Raw genomic sequence first — 22,732 nt, forward strand, 5'->3', positions numbered from 1 at the left:
GGAGCCATCGGCTCAGAGGACAGGCATCGATCCCCGATTAATCACGCCGCAGTGCCGTTCAATCCCAGCCCGGTGCCCGTCCGAGCCCCCCCGACTCTCGGAGGACATTCGGCCTCTCTGATTAATCTCAGACCTGTCCTGATCTTGTGTTCCCGGACCCCTTTGTGTTGCTTCCTCCAAGCGATCTTAAGTCCTAAAGCCGAGGAGAAAAGAAACAGTTTTGGAGCCGGGCCTCCCACCTGCGCAATCAATGGCGACCACGCCCCCTGCCGTCAAGTTTGGCCCCACTTGGAAGATCCCCAGGTTAATTAAAACAAGAGCCTAACAACACCTTGATTAATGACCCCCACCTCGACGTCCCACCCTCATTTCTCGCCAGCCCTCATCACACCAATGATGTATGAAATATATGAACTATATCGACCTGCTTTTGACGTCAGTCACGAGCCCCATTTTTCCGTCAGTTTTCCAAGAAGTGACTGATGGTGGCAGGGCGGATTATATTTCTTGGTATATTGCAGAGGATGACACAGCGCGCACGCGTGTCCCACCACATAAAAGGCCCCACGCCCTGGACACCACTCTTCATTCCTCCCTCTGGCCCTCAGCTTCCACTGGACTCGACACTGGTCACCCACCGCAGCATGGACAGGATGACGCTTCCCTTCTGCCTGGGGACCCTCGTCCTCCTGGTGGTGGTCGCGCTTCAGGTGGCGCAAGGCAAGCCCTTCATGCTACAAGGTAAGTCAAGAGGGGCGCCTTGAAGTCATGCCTGTCCTGGAGCCATGGGCTCCCCCCAAACTTCCCTGCCCCCTGGGGATTGCTTAGCTGCGTGCATAGCCCGCCCGCCCGTCCCTGAGGTCAAGTTACAGAAGGGTGAAGGGGCATCACTTAAGGGTCTTCTAGTGGTATCCGTTCCTACTTACCACACAGTTCTCCCTCAGGATGGTGTGGGAACCTCTCACTCTGAGGCTGTAGGAAACATCTACCCATCAGCAGACCTGCTTTATGTTCCACCTTCAAAATGTTTTGGTAAATTTATCTTAAATCCGCCTCCATGTGCCTCGAAGATATTAATATATCATCAAGGCACCTATACGTGAAGTTAAGCGTAGTACACCTGGACTTACCTACATAGCCTTACCTTCAAGATATCCTGAAAGTTTATATTTTTGCAACAATATTTTGGTAGGTTGATATTAATACATCAATATTCTGGAAGTCACCATTGTTACCGCTAAATTTTAGAAGTTCAGTGTCAATAAGCAGATCCTCTGGGAGTCAATATTTCCCCCAAAATATCTTGGCAGGTCGGGATTAATTCCTTGATACTCTGGTCGCGGATATTTTTAGCACGATAACTTGGCAGATCAATAAAGTAATACGTCTCCGCACAATTTTGAACACAATACTTTGGCAGTTCGATATTAATATGCTATTATCCTGGTAGACAATATTTTTTGTCACAATATTTTGGCGAGTTGATGTTAATGCAGCAACATTCTGGTCGTCCATCGTTTCACCGTTGCCTCCGGGTGATACAGAGACCGCTTCAGTTAGCGCCTGGTTAACACCAATGTGCTGCTGCAGCACGTTATTACCACAGTTCTCGTGTTTAGTATTTCACGTAAGTGAGAGTGGATCCCAGGGTTATGGTAGTGAGTGTGAATGTCGCTCTCTTGTGCGATGGTTCACCAACCAGCCTGTAGAAGATCTTCCTGTGATGACTTCATGAGAAGTCAACCAGGACATCACCGGTGCTGTGTTTAGTATTTCACATAAGTGAGAGTGAATCCCAGGGTTATGATAGTGAGTGTGAATGTCGCTCTCTTGTGCGATGATTCCCAAAACCAGCCTGTAGAAGATCTTCCTGTGATGACTTCATGAGAACTCAACCAGGACTTCCCCGGTGCTGTGTTTAGTATTTCACATAAGTGAGAGTTTATCCCAGGGTTATGGTAGTGAGTGTGAATGTCGGTCTCTTGTGCGATGATTCACCAACCAGCCTGTAGAAGATCATCCTGTGATGACTTCATGAGAACTCAACCAGGACTTCACCGGTGCTGTGTTTAGTATTTCACATAAGTGAGAGTTTATCCCAGGGTTATGGTAGTGAGTGTGAATGTCGGTCTCTTGTGCGATGATTCACCAACCAGCCTGTAGAAGATCTTCCTGTGATGACTTCATGAGAAGTCAGCCAGGACTTCACCGGTGCTGTGTTTAGTATTTCACGTAAGTGAGAGTGGATCCCAGGGTTATGTTAGTGAGTGTGAATGTCGGTCTCTTGTGCGATGATTCACCAACCAGCCTGTAGAAGATCTTCCTGTGATGACTTCATGAGAAGTCAACCAGGACATCACCGGTGCTGTGTTTAGTATTTCACATAAGTGAGAGTGGACCCCAGGGTTATGGTAGTGAGTGTGAATGTCGGCCTCTTGTGCGATGATTCACCAACCAGCCTGTAGAAGATCTTCCTGTGATGACTTCATGAGAACTCAACCAGGACTTCCCCGGTGCTGTGTTTAGTATTTCACGTAAGTGAGAGTGGATCCCAGGGTTATGGTAGTGAGTGTGAATGTCACTCTCTTGTGCGATGATTCACCAACCAGCCTGTAGAAGATCTTCCTGTGATGACTTCATGAGAACTCAACCAGGACTTCCCCGGTGCTGTGTTTAGTATTTCACGTAAGTGAGAGTGGATCCCAGGGTTATGGTAGTGAGTGTGAATGTCACTCTCTTGTGCGATGATTCCCCAACCAGCCTGTAGAAGATCTTCCTGTGATGACTTCATGAGAAGTCAACCAGGACTTCACCGGTTCTGTGTTTAGTATTTCACATAAGTGAGAGTTTATCCCAGGGTTATGGTAGTGAGTGTGAATGTCGGTCTCTTGTGCGATGATTCACCAACCAGCCTGTAGAAGATCTTCCTGTGATGACTTCATGAGAACTCAACCAGGACTTCACCGGTGCTGTGTTTAGTATTTCACATAAGTACGAGTGGATCCCAGGGTTATGGTAGTGAGTGTGAATGTCGGTCTCTTGTGCGATGATTTACCAACTAGCCTGTAGAAGGTCTTCCTGTGATGACTTCATGAGAAGTCAACAAGGACTTCACCGGTGCTGTTCAGTATTTCACGTAAGTGAGAGTGGATCCCAGGGTTATGGTAGTGAGTGTGAATGTCGGTCTCTTGTGCGATGATTCACCAACCAGCCAATAAAAGATCTTCCTGTGATGACTTCATGAGAAGTCAACCAGGACTTCACCGATGCTGTGTTTAGTATTTCACGTAAGTGAGAGTGGATCCCAGGATTTGGTAGTGAGTGTGAATGTCGCTCTCTTCTGCGATGATTCCCCAACCAGCCTGTAGAAGGTCTTCCTGTGATGACTTCACGTGAAGTCAATGTGAACGTCACCAGTGATGCGCATGCGGTTGTTAGATTTTTAGAGCGCTTTAGTCTGAGGATATGCAACGCTGGGCCAGCAGGAGGCGCTTTCCAAAGGCAACAGAAGCTTCCTCCCTGCAGCTCACTGCGGAGCTGAAAAGAGCGCGGGCTCAGAATCTCTCAGGTTTTGCCAGGCTGTCTTCATGATGAAGAGGGGGGCAGTTCAACCATACACTTCAGGGGTTGTGAAAGCAACATGAGGCGTCCCGCTCCCAGGGGCAGAGCGATGCTCGAATATTTTACGGAAAAATTCCAATGAAGCTATATTTAGTGATGGTACTTACATAGCGCATTGAAACAACTGCCCACTGCCCGCACTCGGGAGGCGCTGCTTGGCCTGCCTTCCCATTGCACATTCTCCGTGTCCAAGAACTCCCCTAACACCCTCAAGCGGATGTATGTCGTTACAACGCACACTTTTACAACGCATGGACTTACAACGAATTTTTTACAACGCACAATCCATTACAACGCATGACATTACAACGCAGGACACTACAACGCATTTTTAAAAACTACCTTTACAACGCATTTCCATTACAACGCATACTACCTTTACAACGCATACCATTACAACGCATAATATTAAATTGCATTTAAGGTAAGTATTAGATAGTATAGGGGTAAAAATTACTATTCTAACTCCAGGGGGTGCAACAGTAGGGTAAGTGTTGGATAGTATAGGGTTAAAAATTACTATTCTAACTCCAGGGGGTGCAACAGTAGGGTAAATGTTGGATAGTATAGGGGTAAAAATTACTATTCTAACTCCAGGCGGTGCAACAGTAGGGAAAGTGTTGGATAGTATAGGGGTAAAAATTACTATTCTAACTCCAGGGGGTGCAACAGTAGGGTAAGTGTTGGATAGTATAGGGGTAAAAATTACTATTCTAACTCCAGGGGGTGCAACAGTAGGGTAAGTGTTGGATAGTATAGGGGTAAAAATTACTATTCTAACTCCAGGGGGTGCAACAGTAGGGTAAGTGTTGGATAGTATAGGGGTAAAAATTACTATTCTAACTCCAGGGGGTGCAACAGTAGAGTAAGTGTTGGATAGTATAGGGGTAAAAATTACTATTCTAGCTCCAGGGGGTGCAACAGTAGGGTAAGTGTTGGATAGTATAGGGGTAAAATTTACTATTCTAACTCCAGGGGGTGCAACAGTATGGTAAGTGTTGGATAGTATAGGGGTAAAAATTACTATTCTAACTCCAGGGGGTGCAACAGTAGGGTAAGTGTTGGATAGTATAGGGGTAAAAATTACTATTCTAACTCCAGCGGGTGCAACAGTAGGGTAAGTGTTGGATAGTATAGGGGTAAAAATTACTATATTATGCGTTGTAATGGTATGCGTTGTAATGGTAGTATGCGTTGTAATGGAATGCGTTGTAAAGGTAGTTTTTAAAAATGCGTTGTAGTGTCATGCGTTGTAATGTCATGCGTTGTAATGGATTGTGCGTTGTAAAAAATGCGTTGTAAGTGTAGTGCGTTGTAAAAGTTGCGTTGTAAAGGTTGTTCCCCCCCTCAAGCACCGCCTTACTTTCCACACTCCTACATTTCATCATCGCACGTGGGACCAGGGGCAGCTGGCCTGTCCGGAAGGAGTTGGTACATTTGTCACATTACTTCACGTCTGAACGTGTTTTTTAAGCTATCGGAAAGATAACATAGGTTTCTCCCCACTTTGCAAGGCTGCATTTGTACACCGACCACTAATTGTTGGTTTTGAGACAACAAAGGCCACGCCCTGCGTGAATCTTATAAGTACAAAGCGCTGCTTAGATCTACCAGGTCACCTAAGCCGAACAGGACTACTGTAGAGCCCACGGCAGGCATAAAGCTTCGAAGCACTTGAGGTTGGGCGCTCAGTGTCAAACGGAGAGCCAGTGATTTGCACCCATTCACACGTGGAGTCAGTTAGACATTAATGATGGCCTGACCCCAATGTATGAGCATTCCTACCCCATTCCACTTCTTCCACCCAGCTGAAAGGTACTCCTGCCTCAGGAAATCACCCATCTGTGCATCGGAAGACACGGGGGTAAGAGGGGGCGATGCGTGCTGTCACTAGACTGGTGAATACAGTGGTGCACACGACTGGCTGATGCAGAATGACGTCAATGAAATAGGCCTGCATACCTGCAGAACCCCGGAATTCCAGAGCTGTTGGCACGAGGCGAAGGGGCTGGGGCAGGGCAGGTCAGGGGGGATAAAGGAAATCTCCACCTTAAACTCACTTCCGTCGCGCCCCGCCCCCGCCTTTCCTGTTCACCTTTAATGCTGTTATTACAAATGTTTCTTCTTAGCACTAGGCCTGCGTGGAATTTGCATCATTTCCTTTGCAGAAATTGAACAAAATGTCTAAAACGTTAGGCAAAATTATGCGTTATTATGCAAAATACTCTGGCATTTCGGTCTTTTTTCTCCACAAAATGCTTCCTCGCATCCATTTTGGACACCAGGACGCATAAGCTTAGATATTCGCATATGGGGTATTCACAACATGAACCTTCCCTTGGTTCTGATGCATGTGAGAGCAGCTCCCTGGCTACTGACGTCCCAGCTCACCCACATACCACTGCATTGACACCACATCATCTACTTACTGCGGCGTAGACACCAGTCTGCCTTCACTTACCTCTTGGAAACATTTCATAGACACCAGTCAACCAAGCCTTACCACTACATTGATTTACCACTAGAAAGACACCAGTCCATCAACACTTACCGTGGCATCTTCACACCATTCCACAGTCACCAGTACATGGAGATCCGCCATTGCGTTGACCTACCACTACGTACATGCCTGGACATCAAGACGTACCCCTACATCTGCACACCACTGCAGAGACCCCATCTCACACTCTGGGTTAGGGATAGGAGTACCCTAGTATTCAGGTCAGAGTGAGGCGTGATGCAGGTAGCGCTCTTCAGATGATGTGCACGATGTCCCTACACGCGTGGTACTCTGCGCTCTAGACGTATGTAGATCTCTGTGTTATCAGTCACTCGCTGTCATTCGTGTCTCCACGCCTCGTTACTGGAGTACCCAGATCACTGGATTGTAGGTACAACTTTTCCTTCCCTTCATAGATATAAGAACTCTTTAGGACATGGCTGCCTCTGGGCACAATTTACACTTGATTTTAAACCTACAAGAACTTGTCTGCTCCCGCTGTGTGGTTCAGATTTCTTTTGATGGGAGTACACCCTCTAGCAACGACAGGCCTTCATCTTCTTTGAGAAGACACTGGGCACCAAGAAACACGTATATACTTATGTGTATGTTTACCACTACACCGCGGTGTATCTCTGCACTTCTTTGATGTTCACCATTTCCGAGTGTGCAATTACACATAGGAATGGACTTGCATGTGTCCATCCCTCGAATGAGTTGGGGAAGCGTCCTACGATTGTAGTTGTGTCTGTTAAGTTTCTAAATTAGTTTCCTGCTATATTTTATATTCAGCCTGGTTGGCAGACATGTTCGACAAGAGGGCACAGATCTCGGCCATTGATCTACCTACTGAAAAGTATAGGGACATTTAATAAAGTTTATAAGTAAAAAAACAAAAAATATATATACATATATATATTTATTTCCGTCTTAAAAAATATAAATATAGATTAAGTAAAAAACGGTACTATTTATTGGAAATATTAAATACATATTTGCAGCACATTAAGTCATCAAAATCAATCTTTAAAAAAATTAATTACTCACCCTTCTAACATTTTTCTCTTTCTTTACTATTTAATAAACTTGATTAAAAAGTTGTATATTCAATTAATTTGAAAAATTTAGCATTTTAAAACAAAGTTTAAAAGTTAAATGTTTTTCTTAATAATGTTTATTATTATTTTGTCTAAATATTAACACATACACATATCTGTAACCACTTAGAATATGTACGCACAGCATTTTAAATGTTGAACTTATTTAATTAATTTAACAGTAGTCCCTCTCAGTGTGATTTGAAATCCCTACGATTTGCACCCTCAGCTGCACCCGACACTATGCTTAGGGTCGTAGTCCAGGGGTCCTCGTACCCAAGTCTGCGGCGTAGAATCCTGGTGCGTGCAGCCGATGGGGCACCAGTTTACCGGGCCACGGGCACCAGGATCCTGTCCACAAGGGGGATGGTACTGGTTACCTGTGGTCGTACTTATCACTGGGGTTACTATTGCCTCCAACGGTTTGGGTGCGTTGATGAGAGTTCCTTGAGGTACTTTGTTTATGGTCCCGATGAAATGGCGTGGATCCCTTCAGGGACCTGCAGTGGCATGAGACATGTCGACCACCCCTTGAGATAGCAAACTTCTGACACATTATGTCTTGTTTAGTTTACACTTTGTTCTTAATCAGAACTACCGCCCCTGAATCTGATTAAAAGTGTCCAAGGAGGTGTATTTTAATTTATATCGCTCACCACACCCTGTGCCACATCACATGCTGCTACTTTTCGCTATAGGATAAGGCACACCTCAGCGGGCTCATATAGGAAAAAGACCTCCTATAAAGAGCCCCCTTTTGGGTGCCTGTCGGGCATTGCATCGCCCGCCCGACGAGGAGCAGGCCCGATGATGAAGCATGACACTTTGGTGTGTGAGGACTCTATAATCCTATGTAGGATACCCCCAGGGCCTGGGGTCTCCTTCCGATGATCCCCTTCAACAGCGGCTGGGAGTCTGGAACGGGCACAATCTTTGAGATTAACGAGAAGAGTGCAGTCCAAACTCCTTGGGTATTATTGTTGCTTTTAGGGTCTGCCACAAAAGAGCCATCAGTAAACACCAGGTCCCTGGGCCCTGGCATCTCCAGCATTGCGCTGCGCAGTTTGCACCGCTCGGACTGTGCAGCAAATGCGGGGTACTTAGTACCCAGCTGCTCTGTGTTGTAGGAGTTATTACATGTGTTGATGTGTTGACTGAGGTGTTCAGCCGCTGAGGTAGCGTACTCTCTATGTAGTGATAGGTCTTTAAATGGTAGATTTCCATTTTCAGTGAGTGCACTGTTTTGGGTATTTCCACGTGAACACATCCAAGACTGAAGGTGTCAAACATGACCCAGTTCCACCTGCCAGCTATGTACAGAATATACTTTAAAGATATGACTTTTTTAAAGACACAGGTGGCCAAGTGCAGCTCTCAACCAGTCAGGCTCATCTGACATCTCTGTGCATCCCACAGGTTCCTTTAGCTGTAAGATAGCTCAGTGGGCTCAGGTACTAGCGACATCAGCCACTGTGTTGCTTTCAGGTTTCAATCATTCTATGAAAGCCGATTACCTTTTCGATTCTTGCGTCAATAACCAATAGAAATATATATAGATTTTGTATTACAAAACATGCAGTTGGCCCCCTACAAATGAGGGATGCTCAGAAGCTAGGTACTATAAAGGCTTGTCTGTCTGTAGTAGTCTCTCACCCTTGGTATATATATAAAGACTCTTTTTCCACCTGTGGCTTGGTTTTAAATCCTACTTGCCTGGCTATAAAGGTGGGCACGCCGCTGAGGGTTCAAGGCAGGCTTGAGCCGGACGGCCGACTGCGGCTCAGCTCGGGGTCCGCTTGGAGTTATCACAGTCCCTATGACTTCAGTGATGTAACATTGATGGCAACACCCCCAACCCCCCCCCCCCCCTCTGAAAATTGTTCCACCACCACAGACTTCAGGACAATTCGCTTTGAGAAGTGCAGGAATGAGACAGGCTGATAGCTAGAGGGTTTGAAATTGTCCCATGTGTTTTTTTTTTCTCTCTCGCCTAGAGACAGTTTTATTTGCTTGTTGTCAAAGACCTATTGTTTCTCCTATATTCCAAAATATACATTCGGAGTGCTCTGAATCAACCCTCGCTCTCTCTCCGATGGCGTGCTTGTCTATCTCATTTCCATGCTTCTTATTCAGCGTCTCCCCCCCTCACACCTTGCTTGTTGCACCTCTGGGGTGTTTCCTCTTTACTATCATTTGACTGGATGGCGACTTGTGTCCTTCCACTGCTTACATTGAGAGAACTATGACTTTCTTTTCTTTTACCACTCCATGTGAGTGCATGCCCTTTCTCACTCTCGCACCTTCCCTGTGAGCTGCTTCTCCCTTCACACCATCTTCATGTCTTTTATTTTTATACCCTACACATACTCCATTTCTCCAATGCCTCCTGTTGTTTGCTGCTGCTGCAGGTGATGCTACCCTGTCTCATCTCACAGTCTCATTTTATATTGTATTATTTAATTTGTAAAACATTTAGGAGGGCCGTGTAGCTTCAATTTGCTGCCAGGCTCTATGTTACCAAAAACATGCTTTTGTGCACTTTCTTTCTTTCTTTCTTTCTTTCTTTCTTTCTTTCTTTCTTTCTTTCTTTCTTTCTTTCTTTCTTTCTTTCTTTCTTTCTTTCTTTCTTTCTTGTATTCTCCCAGTATGTCCGCCATCGTGGAACGGTACATTTGAATAAAGGCCATCGCATCATGACTAATGTTTGTGCACGTATGTTGATGCATGTACTCATCATCATGCTTGGGCTGACGTAGCGTCATGACGCCTAGCAGCACATGTTTGATGATAAATGTGACATATACACCGATACCCTTTTATGTGCATTTTAGCATCAGCAATAAACATATTTTGTTTAGTTCTGCTGATGCTGAACATCACCTGCGAAAAGCGCTGGCAAATTCAGTAGCTCTGTGTTGGCAAAGCCATAAGGCGAGATTGATTGACTGCTTGTTGATTATTTATGCTTTTGTTCCTGATTTGTAGCAGGCTACAATAAGTGCCTGACTTGGGTTGGTGGGTGAAGCGGAGTGACAGCAGGTGGTGGGGGGCAGGTGGTGCGAGGGCTCTTATAATGGGGTAACATACAGTTTGAGTTGGGTGCAAGATCGGTTAACATTGAGGAGGGCTGAGGCCAGGTCCTCTGGAGAGGGATCTCGAATGGGAAATGTGTATGAAGTGGGCTGCTGTGGAAGGCTTGAGGGCAACAGAGACAAGCATGCCAGTGAGTTCTGAAGAGTTGTGTTCTTTGAGGAGAAGATGGTCACAAAGTTGCTGATCGAGGGATGTGCTGCAGTGAAACAGAAGAGCGTGGGGTGGCAGAGACCAGACCGCCCAGGTAGAATTGCTTGTGCCGTCCCTTTTTAGGCTCACGTCTGCCTATGATGCTGTAGGTGGTTGGCTGACATTGACACCAACCTGTTGTTTAGGCAGGACACTAGGTATCTGATGTCTGAAATGTGTTGGAAGGTGTGCCAAGCAGGACAGCTCTGTATGCTGACCAGAATGAGGGCACGAGGGGGCACGGCATAGGTAGTTCTAAATAGAAGCAAAGTGCTTTCAAATGATTGATCTCACCCAAGCGCCAGCGTACCCCTGAATAAAGCCATTTACACAAGCGCCTACGCACTATGCTCTATGCATTTATAAACCGGTCCCCTTCATAGGGAGTGGTCTCTTAAGAGCCATCTCCATAGCAACAGAAGAGGACATTGATGAAGAACGATGGGGTAAGCCACGGCCAAGAGAAGTGGTACATAACACAGAGATTTGATTTGGGAAATGCTTGTCTCCCTCACAGACTCCTCGCGAGTGATACTCACATATTCCTGCTCTGAAGTACTGCATCATCAAGTTTCATTCAACCAAGGAGGCATGGGCACCTCCCGCCTCCAGAGTAGGGCCCCAGGAGGTCTCATAAGGGTTGCCGGCCGGTGGCATTGAAGCATAGTGTGGATAGTGTGCAGCATCAAACCTGCTACGCCCCAGAGAGGCAATCCGAGAAGGATGGAGAAACCCTGACTCTTTTCAGGAAAACTGTGCGTAGTGGATGGGCGGCTGCCAGGTGTGACTGGAGGACCTTCCCTTGTTCATGATTCTGGGGGACCAATTCTCCCATGAGAAGGTCACCCTAGTAATGACCTGATCTGCATCACCCACTTACTGCTTTGCAAGGAGGTAAGGAGGTCGGAACATCTACATCCAGAGATGGTCGATGCTTTAGGGACAGGTTTGAGACAGATGACCCTTGCCTCTTGCTATGGTGAATGAGCAGGAATTCAGCTCCCAGGATTACCCAGCAGGCAGATCTCTAATCCACCACCTCAGGCACCTTACACCCTCTCTGATACAACTGAGATAATCCCTCCAACATTGTCACCTAATTACTAAGGGTGTGTGGTAAACTCCACTCTGCTGGCGAAGCTCGCTGAGTTTTGCCCACTTCGCACTCCGCCAGGAGCGCGGAGTTCTGGAAAACATGGCTAACCACAATGTATCGGATTTAGAGTGAGCGACACAAATTGAGCGCTAGGACTAATCCCGCCATGATCTCTCGACGTTGGCAGTCACAGCAGGCCGCTACCATTCACGTTGAGAATGTTGCCGCTCAGTAGAAAATCTACTTGAGCGGCAGAAACAAGCAGCACCCTCTGGTGCGGCACATGGTACCGTTTCCGACTATTTTTTAGCACGGAACAAGCTCCCAGTGCTAAAAATATGCACGATCTCTGCTTAAACTCTGCAGACTCTCTTGCAGCTTTTATTTAACTCAGCGGATACCCGCAGAGTAAAATTCCGTGCTTTCTGCCCAACCCTGCCAATTAGGCAAACACTGACACCGCCAACAGCCTCTATAGGCATCCTCTCCGGGTATCAACCTCCATATCCAAGGAGCGGAAGATGTCACAGGTGTTCCTTGACTGGGAGAGTATAATTGAGACAAAAGGCCCTGAATGGAGTTGAACCATCTGTATGTAAATTTGTAAGGGATCTTTCTATGCTTAGAATATGTTGGCATCAGACCAACATTTAGACACATTTGTATGAGGGATTTATTATTTTTTATTTCTTGTTTTAGAAAATGAACTGTTTTCAGAGAAAGATGGAACAACAAATGAAGACATGTTGCTGGCACTGCTGCTCAATAAAAACCTGGGATTTGCAAGACCTTCCAGTTTAGGTACTGTATGACCACCTGAATTATTTGAAACACGAAATAGAAGGTCAGGGCACTCGAGACCTGCACCAGTACGTATATGTCATTTAGAGTATGGGCAGGAATGGTAGTGCAAAGAGCTGAGAACTTGACCTTCCTAGTTCCCACAATTTTGGATGACCAAAAACACAAGGTACAGAATAGCTCAGCAGATACCCAAATGTAAGAATAAGTAACAAACAATATGATACAATATTTGAATTGACAGATAGCAAGCACAAACTAATCTCCCAAATGAATGACTTGAGACTTCCAATTCTTGTAAAAAAAATATTCTTCTTTTATTCTGGTAATTCTTCATTAGACTTCATTAAAAATACAATACGTGTTCATAGCCGACGCTCCGCGTTTCGTCCCCACGGGACTTCTTCAAGGCTGTTTGTGTGTTTATTAATTCACGATCATAGTATACAAAATCAGTTCCTGATGTGTCCAATGAGAACATTTCTTTTCTTTTCCCGCAATTTTAATTCTCATTCATAGTTTAAATTTACCATTGTTATTCAGTTCAGACGACGAAAAATGTTAATGGCTCACATGTCTCATAGTACAAAACAACACTGTTATTTATTATTGTAGCTGGTTATATGTTCATTCTTCTAAGAGGTATAATAGCCCCTAATTTGAGCAAGAGAAAAGACGCGTGTGGTCCAATGTCCTGGTCTAAAAGAAAAGCTAATCTTTTAGACCAGGACATCGGACCACACACGTCTTTTCTCATTGGACACATCAGGAACTGATTTCGTATACTATGATCATGAATTAATAAAAACACAAACAGCCTTGAAGAAGTCCAGTGGGGACGAAACGCTCCGCGTCGGCTATGAACATGTATTGTGTTTTTAATGAAGTCTAATGAAGAATTACCAGAATAAAAAAAGAATATTTTTTTTACAAGAATTGGAAGTCTCAAGTCATTCATTTGGGAGATTAGTTTGTGCTTGCTATCTGTCAATTCAAATATTGTATAATATTGTTTGTTACTTATTCTTACATTTGGGTATGTGCTGAGCTATTCTGTACCTTCATTATTTGACAAACACCCGAGGATGACATGGCCTTCCAGTTTAGGTGCTGTATGTTAACCTTCATTATTAGATAAGAACCTGAAGTGGAGAAGACATTCTAGTTTAGATAATGTTTGGTGACCTTTATTATTAGAATAAAACCTGGGCGTGAGGACACATTAGATGATGGGTACTTTACAATGAGCTGTATTATTGAGTGACCACACAGGCTTGTAAAGACTTTAGAGTATAGATGCTGTACAATGAGATATATTAATGTATTATACTATGAAACTCTGGGCTATGGAAGACCCTCCAGTCTATTTAGGGCATAATGGTTGAAGGAAGTGACCCGAAAAGGGTCACCCGGGTCATCTACAACCACCTAATCACCTTCCAAACAAATGAAGAGTCGGGCATACAGTAGAGTATATAAACAGTTATTTATTAGTAATGCTCTGCAGAGGAGTCCAATCTGACCTGCACCCTAAGATGTCTGCCGAGGGACTGGCCCCCCAGCAGTCTGCAACGCATAATCATTCCTCCCAGAACCCCCAACCACGCCTACAGTGGAAAGTTACCGGCTTGAGCTGAACATAAATAAAGGAGGCACAGAAGGATGGGCTACCACCTGCTAGATGGGTACAGGCTATCACTATCTCAAGGTTGCCGTGCTGGGGCTCAGCGTCTCCTAATGTGGGAGCAGAGTTACACACAGAGATAGGCATGTGAGGGCAGAATGGCCTATTCATTAGTAAGTCAGAATCCAACCTTGAGCAGAAAAGGAAAATAATAACTGAATACAGTGTTCTGCTGAGGCAAGCAAAACGAATAATGAGGCCTAATTCAGACACAGCCTAATAGGGATTACAAAATTTAAAATGGAGTCACACGCGCTAACTGAAGCTTACAGATTGCAGGGATAACTCAGTGGGTTGCATAAAATGGATATGAATGATACCCAATTTAGCCGCACCCCGCTCACCTAATATAGCATAGAACAAGTGTATAACGATAAAGGATTTTTCAAATCTAACATGGTCTGTATTAATTACACACCCGGGCTGGAGAAGACCCTTAAGTCGTGGCAGAAGGTGATGAGGATTTATTCTAGGAAATGTACAATCGTCTGTAGTACCCAATAAAAATCTGCTCACTAAAGGACCTTTGAGTTGAGGCACTGCAGGATGACGTAAATTATTTGAAATGTGGTCTGAGCAAAGAAACCGTGAAAGTACAGCCCTAAAGCACTGTGCTTTAGGACTAAGCACACCTTGAGCTCAATGACCCTTGCCTGATGCTGCCTTCTGATTGACAACATGGACTGCATAGACAGTGGAACTCCTTGTAAGCTCCCTGGTAAGCGACCAAGAAAGTGGACAAAAGGAAAGCTCCTCTGTTCCCCGTAGTTACCTCCCTGCTGACAGCAGTTGATGGAGAAAACGTCCTGGGGTTGACAGAACTTTCGGGTTCTCCTCTGGAGGAAATACACATCCTAATCTGAAAGCTTCTCCTGGTCTGCAAGGCATAAATGAAATGCCACTGACATCTTGGTTAGAAGGTGCAGCTGGGCTGCGCTTGGGGTGGACATGGACCCACGCTTGAAGACTGTGCTGTAGGAAGAATTCCTCTGGTTCCTTGTGGAAAAGGGAATCCTCATCATTAAACAGGAAGTTGAGTCTGCTTGCAATTGCAAGTTAGCCACAAGGGTAGGACAACTCCAGGTTGTTGCTATAGTAGGGGGCTGGGTACGCAACTTTGCCTCCAGAAACCACCTCATCAGTTCTTTGCTGAAACTGTACTGAGCAATACAGCAGGTTTAGACGCAGCTCTCTCGTGCCTTACATGAAAACAATTTCTGCTCAGCTTCACTGGCCTCTTGGGAAACTTCCCACAATGGCCTCACCGCATGCGATCCACGAATGGTGTCTGCAGCTCAGGCCCTTAATCACATGGCAGAACATGAACCTTAAGCTGGGAGCGGTGTGGTACAGCGGCCAGGGCGGCTGACTCCAGAGCACGGGCTCACGGTTCGATCCCAGGCGCCAGCGATAGCTCAGCCCCGCACCCTGTGCCTCTGGGCAATAGCTCGCTCAATCTCCCCGACGGCCCCCAGCGCCTTGAGGCCCTTACGGGTGATTAGTTCGCGCTTTACAAATACCGGGTTAAGTGTGGCAGATCAAAAAGTTTCATAATTCATCTTTCAGACTAAGGTTTAGTTTGATCAAACTTTCACACAACGCAACACAAATGAGCAAGACACCTTGTTGCGCGTCATTGCATTCGAAGGAGAGGGCAGGAACGCACCCTATTTACCAATAAATGCCACATTCCTCCATCTCTGAGTGCTGGAGCACAATGTGCTACCATGTGCTAACGCTGGCACCCTTGAGCCATGGTTCAAGGGTGCCTGCATTGTAGGAAGGGACACCTGCACAAACCCCATCCTCAGAGGTGTGCAACACATGTAGTAAGAGGAAAAAACAAGGAAAAATCAACATATTTCTCCTTGCTACACCTCCCCTGGGAGGGCGTAGCATTTTGAAGCATTCCCACATCTACCACTCATGGGAAATCTGGGGCCCCTCTATCTTTTTTTCATTCATAAATCTGTGAATGCACCAAAATCCACGGGAACACCCATGCTCCAGCCATTGAATGCTTTCCCAGCACAGAGCAACGCAAGGCAGAGACTTACCAAGCACTGTAGGGCCATGAAGGTGGGTTTCTCTGGCGTGGTGATTCTGACTTCGGGATTGCCTTGCCCTCGTAATATCCTGTGTGACGCAAGGTCAATGCAATCCCTTGATAAATCTAGCCCTACATTTTTACCTTTGATGCATTTCTGAAAAGTACCCCACATTTGAAAACTCCATATATTGCTTTTTCTTACTTGCTAGTGCAACATTGACGTAAGACGGAGGCTCTATCCAATGGCACCAATCACAGAGTCACAATGGAGGGGACCCCAAAACTCACAGCCCTTTAAACATTTTATGAATGCTTTAGCCATATAACAGTTATGACGCTGTCCCCAGTAAGACCTAAAATCTATTCCTGAAAATATTTTCAGTTATTAGTCGGAATGTGAACTGAAGCCATGTGAAGCTCAAACAACCAACAATCCTTGACTTTAGGAGTCTCAGCACCACAGGTGTGCGCGAGTGTGAGCGTCTGCAGTGCCAGGTCATACGCAACCTGTTGTCGCCATAGGTGGACTTACAGTGACAGACCTAAGAGGGGAGGGGACTGAACGCAGAGAGCCCCTGCAGGGACAAGAAGGCAGTGGCGGCTGGCATCAATAGGTTGGAGGAGGCTGGTGCGCGCTTAAATTATGTATTAAAAACAAAGCGCTCAAATTATAGATTGAAAGAAATTAACTTACCGTCCTCGATCACGACGTCCTCACGTCCCGACCTCTTGTTAAGAACAAAAAAACGGAAGTAGCAACTCCCTTCGCCAATCCTAGGGCTGTTCCAATCAGCATGAAAGCAGGCCCAGGATTGGTGGTAGAGGCCTCACTCAGTGCTCCACCACGCTCTGGAGGCTTTGGCTTACTCTAACCTAGCTGTCTTAAGACAGCTGGGTTACAGATGTTTAAAGTGCGCAGGTGTGGCTGGCCATCGCAAGACGACCGGCCAAAAAGACATGCGCACTTTCAACAGTGCTTTACCAGCCCACCGTTCTGCCTGCTGAGTGACACGCTGCTGTCACTCAGCAGTGGCCCCGCCCCCATCCTGACACTGTTCAGGACTGTTATTTTTCAAGTCTGACGCTTTTGGCGGGAGGAGGTTAAGTGCAGCGACGCTACTCTGCTCCAATGGAGGAGCCATCCTGCAGGAAGGAATGTCCGAGGTCAGACTAGGACAGAAAGTAGAAACGGGCACCAAAATAAAAATAGCCCCATTAGTGAATTAGATAGCTATAAAAGTGGTCCATGTCTGCAAATTGGGAGAGTTTTGAACTTGTATTGACACAATTTATAAGCGGTTTGTGAGATATGGAAGACTGCGTGGCTTTGAGCTTGCTACAGCCAATGTTTGTTTTAATGTCAGGGAAATTAACAGCAAAACCTGGGCCAGCACCAGCACGCACACTGGCATGTCAGACCAGCCCTTCGGGTATGAATGATTGCCCTATAGGCCGGTCTGACCATAATAATGACCACCTGGGAGGGCCTGGTTTTCAGTCTGCATAAAGTGTGAATGAGATTGGGTCGCAGGTAGGAGCTCAGAACCCAGATCTGTCTCAAGAATGTGCTGATGAGCAAGTCAATGGAAATGAGCCAGTTGGTGAGTGAGTCAGTGGAGATGAGTTAGTTGGTAAGTCAGTCAGTGGAGATGAGTCAGTTGGTGAGTCAGTCAGTGGAGATGAGTCAGTTGGTGAGTGAGTCTGTGGAGACAAGTCAGTTGGTGAATGAGTCAGTTGGTGATTGAGTCAGTTGGTAAGTGAGTCAATGGAGATGAGTCAGTTGGTGAGTGAGTCAGTTTAGAGGAGTCAGTTGGTGAGTGAGTCTGTGGAGACAATTTTAGTTGGTGGATGAGTCAGTTGGTAAGTGATTCAATGGAGATAAGACAGTTGGTGAGTGAGTCAGTTTAGAGGAGTCAGTTGGTGAGTGAGTCTGTGGCGACAAATTTAGTTGGTGAATGAGTCAGTTGGTAAGTGAGTCAATGGAGATAAGTCATTTGGTGAGTGAGTCAGTGGAGACAAGTCAGTTGATGAGTGAGTCAGTGGAGACAAGTTAGTTGACGAGTGAGTCAGTGGAGACAAGTCAGTTGATGAGTGAGTCAGTGGAGATCTTTCCGTTGGTGAGTCCGTCAGTGGAGATGAGTCAGTTGGTGAGTCCGTCAGTGGAGATGAGTCAGTTGGTGAGTGAGTCTGTGGAGACAAGTCAGTTGGTGAATGAGTCAGTTGGTGAATGAGTCAGTTGGTGAGTGAGTCAGTTTGTAAGTGAGTCAATGGAGATGAGTCAATTGGTGAGTGAGTCAGTTTAGAGGATTTAGTTGGTGAGTGAGTCTGTGGAGAGAAGTCAGTTGGCGAAAGAGTCAGTTGGTGAGTGAGTGAGTTGGCAAGTGAGTCAATGGAGATGAGTCAATTGGTGAGTGAGTTGGTCAAGATCATTCAGATGGTGAGTGAGTCAGTGGAGACATGTCGGTTGATGAGGGAGTCAGTGGAGACAAGTCAGTTGATGAGTGAGTCAGTGGAGAGGAGTCGGTGAGTGAGTCAGTGGAGATCATTCAGTTGGTGAGTAAGTCAGTGGAGCCGAGTCACTTGGTGAGTGAGTCAGTAGAGCTGAGTCACTTGGTGAGTCAGTCAGTGGAGATGAGTCAGTTGGTGAGTCAGTCAGTAGAAATGAGTCAGTTGGTGAGTAAGTCAGTGGAGCTCATTCAGCTGGTGAGTGAGTCAGTGGAGGGGAGTCAGTTAGTGAGTGAGTCAGTTGGTGAGTGAGTCAGTGGAGAGGAGTCAGTTGGTGAGTGAGTCAGTGGACCTCATTCAGTTGGTGAGTGAGTCAGAAGAGAGGAGTCAGTTGGCGACTGAGTCAGTGGAGAGGAGTCAGTTGGTGAATGAGTCAGTGGACCTCATTCAGTTGGTGAGTGAATCAGAAGAGAGGAGTCAGTAGGTAAGTGAGTCAATTGGTGAGTGAGTCAGTGGAGATCATTCACTTTGTGAGTGAGTCAGTGGAGACAAGTCAGTTGATGAGTGAGTCAGTGGAGAGGAGTCGGTGAGTGAGTCAGTGGAGATCATTAAGATGGTGAGTATGTCAGTGGAGCCGAGTCACTTGGTGAGTGAGTCAGTAGAGCTGAGTCACTTGGTGAGTCAACCAGTGGAGATGAGTCAGTTGGTGAGTCAGTCAGTGGAGCTCATTCAGCTGGTGAGTGAGTCAGTGGAGGGGAGTCAGTTAGTGAGTGAGTCAGTGGAGATGAGTCAGTTGGTGAGTCAGTCAGTGGAGATGAGTCAGTTGGTGAGTGAGTCTGTGGAGACAAGTCAGTTGGTGAATGAGTCAGTTGGTGATTGAGTCAGTTGGTAAGTGAGTCAATGGAGATGAGTCAGTTGGTGAGTGAGTCAGTTTAGAGGAGTCAGTTGGTGAGTGAGTCTGTGGAGACAATTTTAGTTGGCGGATGAGTCAGTTGGTAAGTGAGTCAATGGAGATAAGACAGTTGGTGAGTGAGTCAGTTTAGAGGAGTCAGTTGGTGAGTGAGTCTGTGGCGACAAATTTAGTTGGTGAATGAGTCAGTTGGTAAGTGAGTCAATGGAGATAAGTCATTTGGTGAGTGAGTCAGTGGAGACAAGTCAGTTGATGAGTGAGTCAGTGGAGACAAGTTAGTTGACGAGTGAGTCAGTGGAGACAAGTCAGTTGATGAGTGAGTCAGTGGAGATCTTTCCGTTGGTGAGTGAGTCAGTGGAGATGAGTCAGTTGGTGAGTCCGTCAGTGGAGATGAATCAGTTGGTGAGTGAGTCTGTGGAGACAAGTCAGTTGGTGAATGAGTCAGTTGGTGAATGAGTCAGTTGGTGAGTGAGTCAGTTTGTAAGTGAGTCAATGGAGATGAGTCAATTGGTGAGTGAGTCAGTTTAGAGGATTTAGTTGGTGAGTGAGTCTGTGGAGAGAAGTCAGTTGGCGAAAGAGTCAGTTGGTGAGTGAGTGAGTTGGCAAGTGAGTCAATGGAGATGAGTCAATTGGTGAGTGAGTTGGTCAAGATCATTCAGATGGTGAGTGAGTCAGTGGAGACATGTCGGTTGATGAGGGAGTCAGTGGAGACAAGTCAGTTGATGAGTGAGTCAGTGGAGAGGAGTCGGTGAGTGAGTCAGTGGAGATCATTCAGTTGGTGAGTAAGTCTGTGGAGCCGAGTCACTTGGTGAGTGAGTCAGTAGAGCTGAGTCACTTGGTGAGTCAGTCAGTGGAGATGAGTCAGTTGGTGAGTCAGTCAGTAGAAGTGAGTCAGTTGGTGAGTAAGTCAGTGGAGCTCATTCAGCTGGTGAGTGAGTCAGTGGAGGGGAGTCAGTTAGTGAGTGAGTCAGTGGAATTAGTCAGTTGGTGAGTGAGTCAGTGGAGAGGAGTCAGTTGGTGAGTGAGTCAGTGGACCTCATTCAGTTGGTGAGTGAGTCAGAGGAGAGGAGTCAGTGGAGAGGAGTCAGGTGGTGAGAGAGTCAGCGGAGAGAAATCAGTTGGTGAGTGAATTAGTGGAGAGGAGTCAGTTGGTGAGTGAGTATGTGGCGATCAGTCAGTTGGCGATTGTGAAGAGAGGTGTGGGGCAGTGGAGAGTGCTGCTTCATCATGGACCGGAGTGAGTCCTCCGGGTTCTCTTTTCTGGGTAGCAGAACAGGGTGGGGAGATAGAAAAGAGATAATCAGGTGGACACTAGGTCGTCGTGAGCTGCTGCACATAGCGCCTTGAAGTGGTCTGATCCACCAATGGGAAAAGCTTGGCTCTGTAAGCATCACAGTGCAGAACCCCACAAGAGGAGAAACAAGTGGTGGCATGTTTGACCCCCACCTAGGGACACCAGCCCCTGGCATTGACTCTGTTACTTGGTTATTCGCCATGGGTGGGTGCTGCGGCGCCCTCGCTGACCCTATCCTCAGAAGTCCCTCTGTCCTCCCTGACTCTGTGTCTGGTCTGTGAGTCCTCTGCACCCTCTCCCCTAGCTCCCTTGACTGACCCTGTCACCGGGTGTCCCTCCACCTTTCCCTCGCTGTGTGCCCTCCACACCCTCTACGACTGCTCCACATTTGCAGTGGCAACTGTGTTGTTGATGTCATAATTAACATGCAAGGTCTATACCACCCTGTACCGGTCCCTCCAAGACAGACTCTCTTCACTTGGCTATGAGTGTGCTTCTACTTGCCCATCCCCACATGCCCCCACCATCACCAGCTTTTCCCTTGATGTTGTCCTGATTGTCTGTCAGGGGGCACTGGGTCATCTGGTGTCACTGCCATGATGTGCATTAGTTCAGAGTCCTCAGGTGGGGGATAGGGCAAGCAGGAGAGCAGTGCACACTGGGGCACCACCGGTGAGTGCGCGGCTGAGGGCGAGTCATGGTGAGTGGCTGGAGCCAATGTGGGCAAAGATAATAAGGGGAGTGGCCTAGGACAATCGAGATGGGCGTGGAAGGGCAAGATGCTGGCAGGAAAGGACACCCTGAAGGGGCTCAGGGCACCACTGAGGGATGGAGCTGGTCATTATGCCGGATAGAGCTGAGAAGCTGATGGGACACCGGCGGAAGTGACGGGTCACCAAGGCAAGGAGGGCAATGCACCTTAAGGAGAGATGCCCCCCCCCGTGTCTACCGGGCACCCATAGTCAATGCCTGCTTTGATGGCGTCCTTGCACCCCCAAAAATGCAGACTCATATCATGTAATGTCCACATATCTTCGAATTGATAACTGAGACCATGAGCTCCAGAGTAAAGGTATTGGAGAAGCCTGTTTGCATCACGCCACGTGCCACATTAAGGTTCCTCTTCTATCTGCGCCGGCTCCATGCTTGCGCACCTGTCACTGGGCACAGATCCTGCCAACGATGCCCACACACCAGGTGTTGGGTCTGTGTCTGGGATTTCCTTTCAGATGTAGTTTGCAGGTTGTAATAGGTAGGCTTGTGGTTGAAAGTGATGTGATGTGATGGTGGTCTGCAGTGGCGTCCCATGCATGACTGGCTTCTCAACCTGGGGTGAGGTCTGAAGGACAGGAACGGCCTCGTGTGCCACCTGGCAAAGGCTGGAAGTCAGGGAACCTCTACGGAATGTGCTCGGCCCTGATGCAGACTTGCAACGTTGCTTGTTGTGTCAAAACCTTTGCAAATCTCACTCAGTGGTTAAGGAGACACCACACACTTAAAACCTTTGCAAATCTCATTCAGTGATTAAGGAGACAACACACACTCAAAACCTTTGCAAATCTCACTCAGTGGTTAAGGAGACACCACACACTCAAAACCTTTGCAAATCTCCCTCAGTGGTTAAGTAGACACCACACACTCAAAACCTCTGCAAATCTCGCTCAGTGATTAAGGAGACAACACACACTCAAAACCTCTGCAAATCTCTCTCAGTGATTAAGGAGACACCACACACTCAAAACCTTTGCAAATCTCGCTCAGTGGTTAAGGAGACACCACACACTCAAAACCTTTGCAAATCTCACTCAGTGGTTAAGGAGACACCACACACTCAAAACCTTTGCAAATCTCATTCAGTGTTTAAGTAGACACCACACACTCAAAACCTTTGCAAATCTCACTCAGTGGTTAAGGAGACACCACACACTCAAAACCTTTGCAAATCTCACTCA

At 46.6% G+C, this 22,732-nt stretch overlaps 1 protein-coding gene across 2 annotated transcripts in view; it reads left to right on the forward strand.

Moving 5' to 3' along the window:
* The first annotated feature begins 394 nt into the window (after window positions 1-394).
* UTS2B (urotensin 2B) overlaps window positions 395-22,732 on the forward strand; it is a 42,587-nt gene continuing 20,249 nt past the window's right edge. The window contains exons 1-2 of one of the 2 annotated variants that reach the window (XM_085634113.1): window positions 395-741; window positions 12,296-12,397. In XM_085634113.1, coding sequence (XP_085490239.1) covers window positions 483-741; window positions 12,296-12,397 — 361 coding nt within the window. In that variant the 5' untranslated portion in view covers window positions 395-482. The remainder of the gene's footprint in view (window positions 742-12,295; window positions 12,398-22,732) is intronic. The other variant, XM_085634114.1, reaches the window with a different exon arrangement.

Source organism: Triturus cristatus, chromosome 11 (assembly GCF_964204655.1).
Source record: "Triturus cristatus chromosome 11, aTriCri1.1, whole genome shotgun sequence".
In the NCBI taxonomy this organism is placed as follows: Eukaryota; Metazoa; Chordata; class Amphibia; order Caudata; family Salamandridae; genus Triturus; species Triturus cristatus.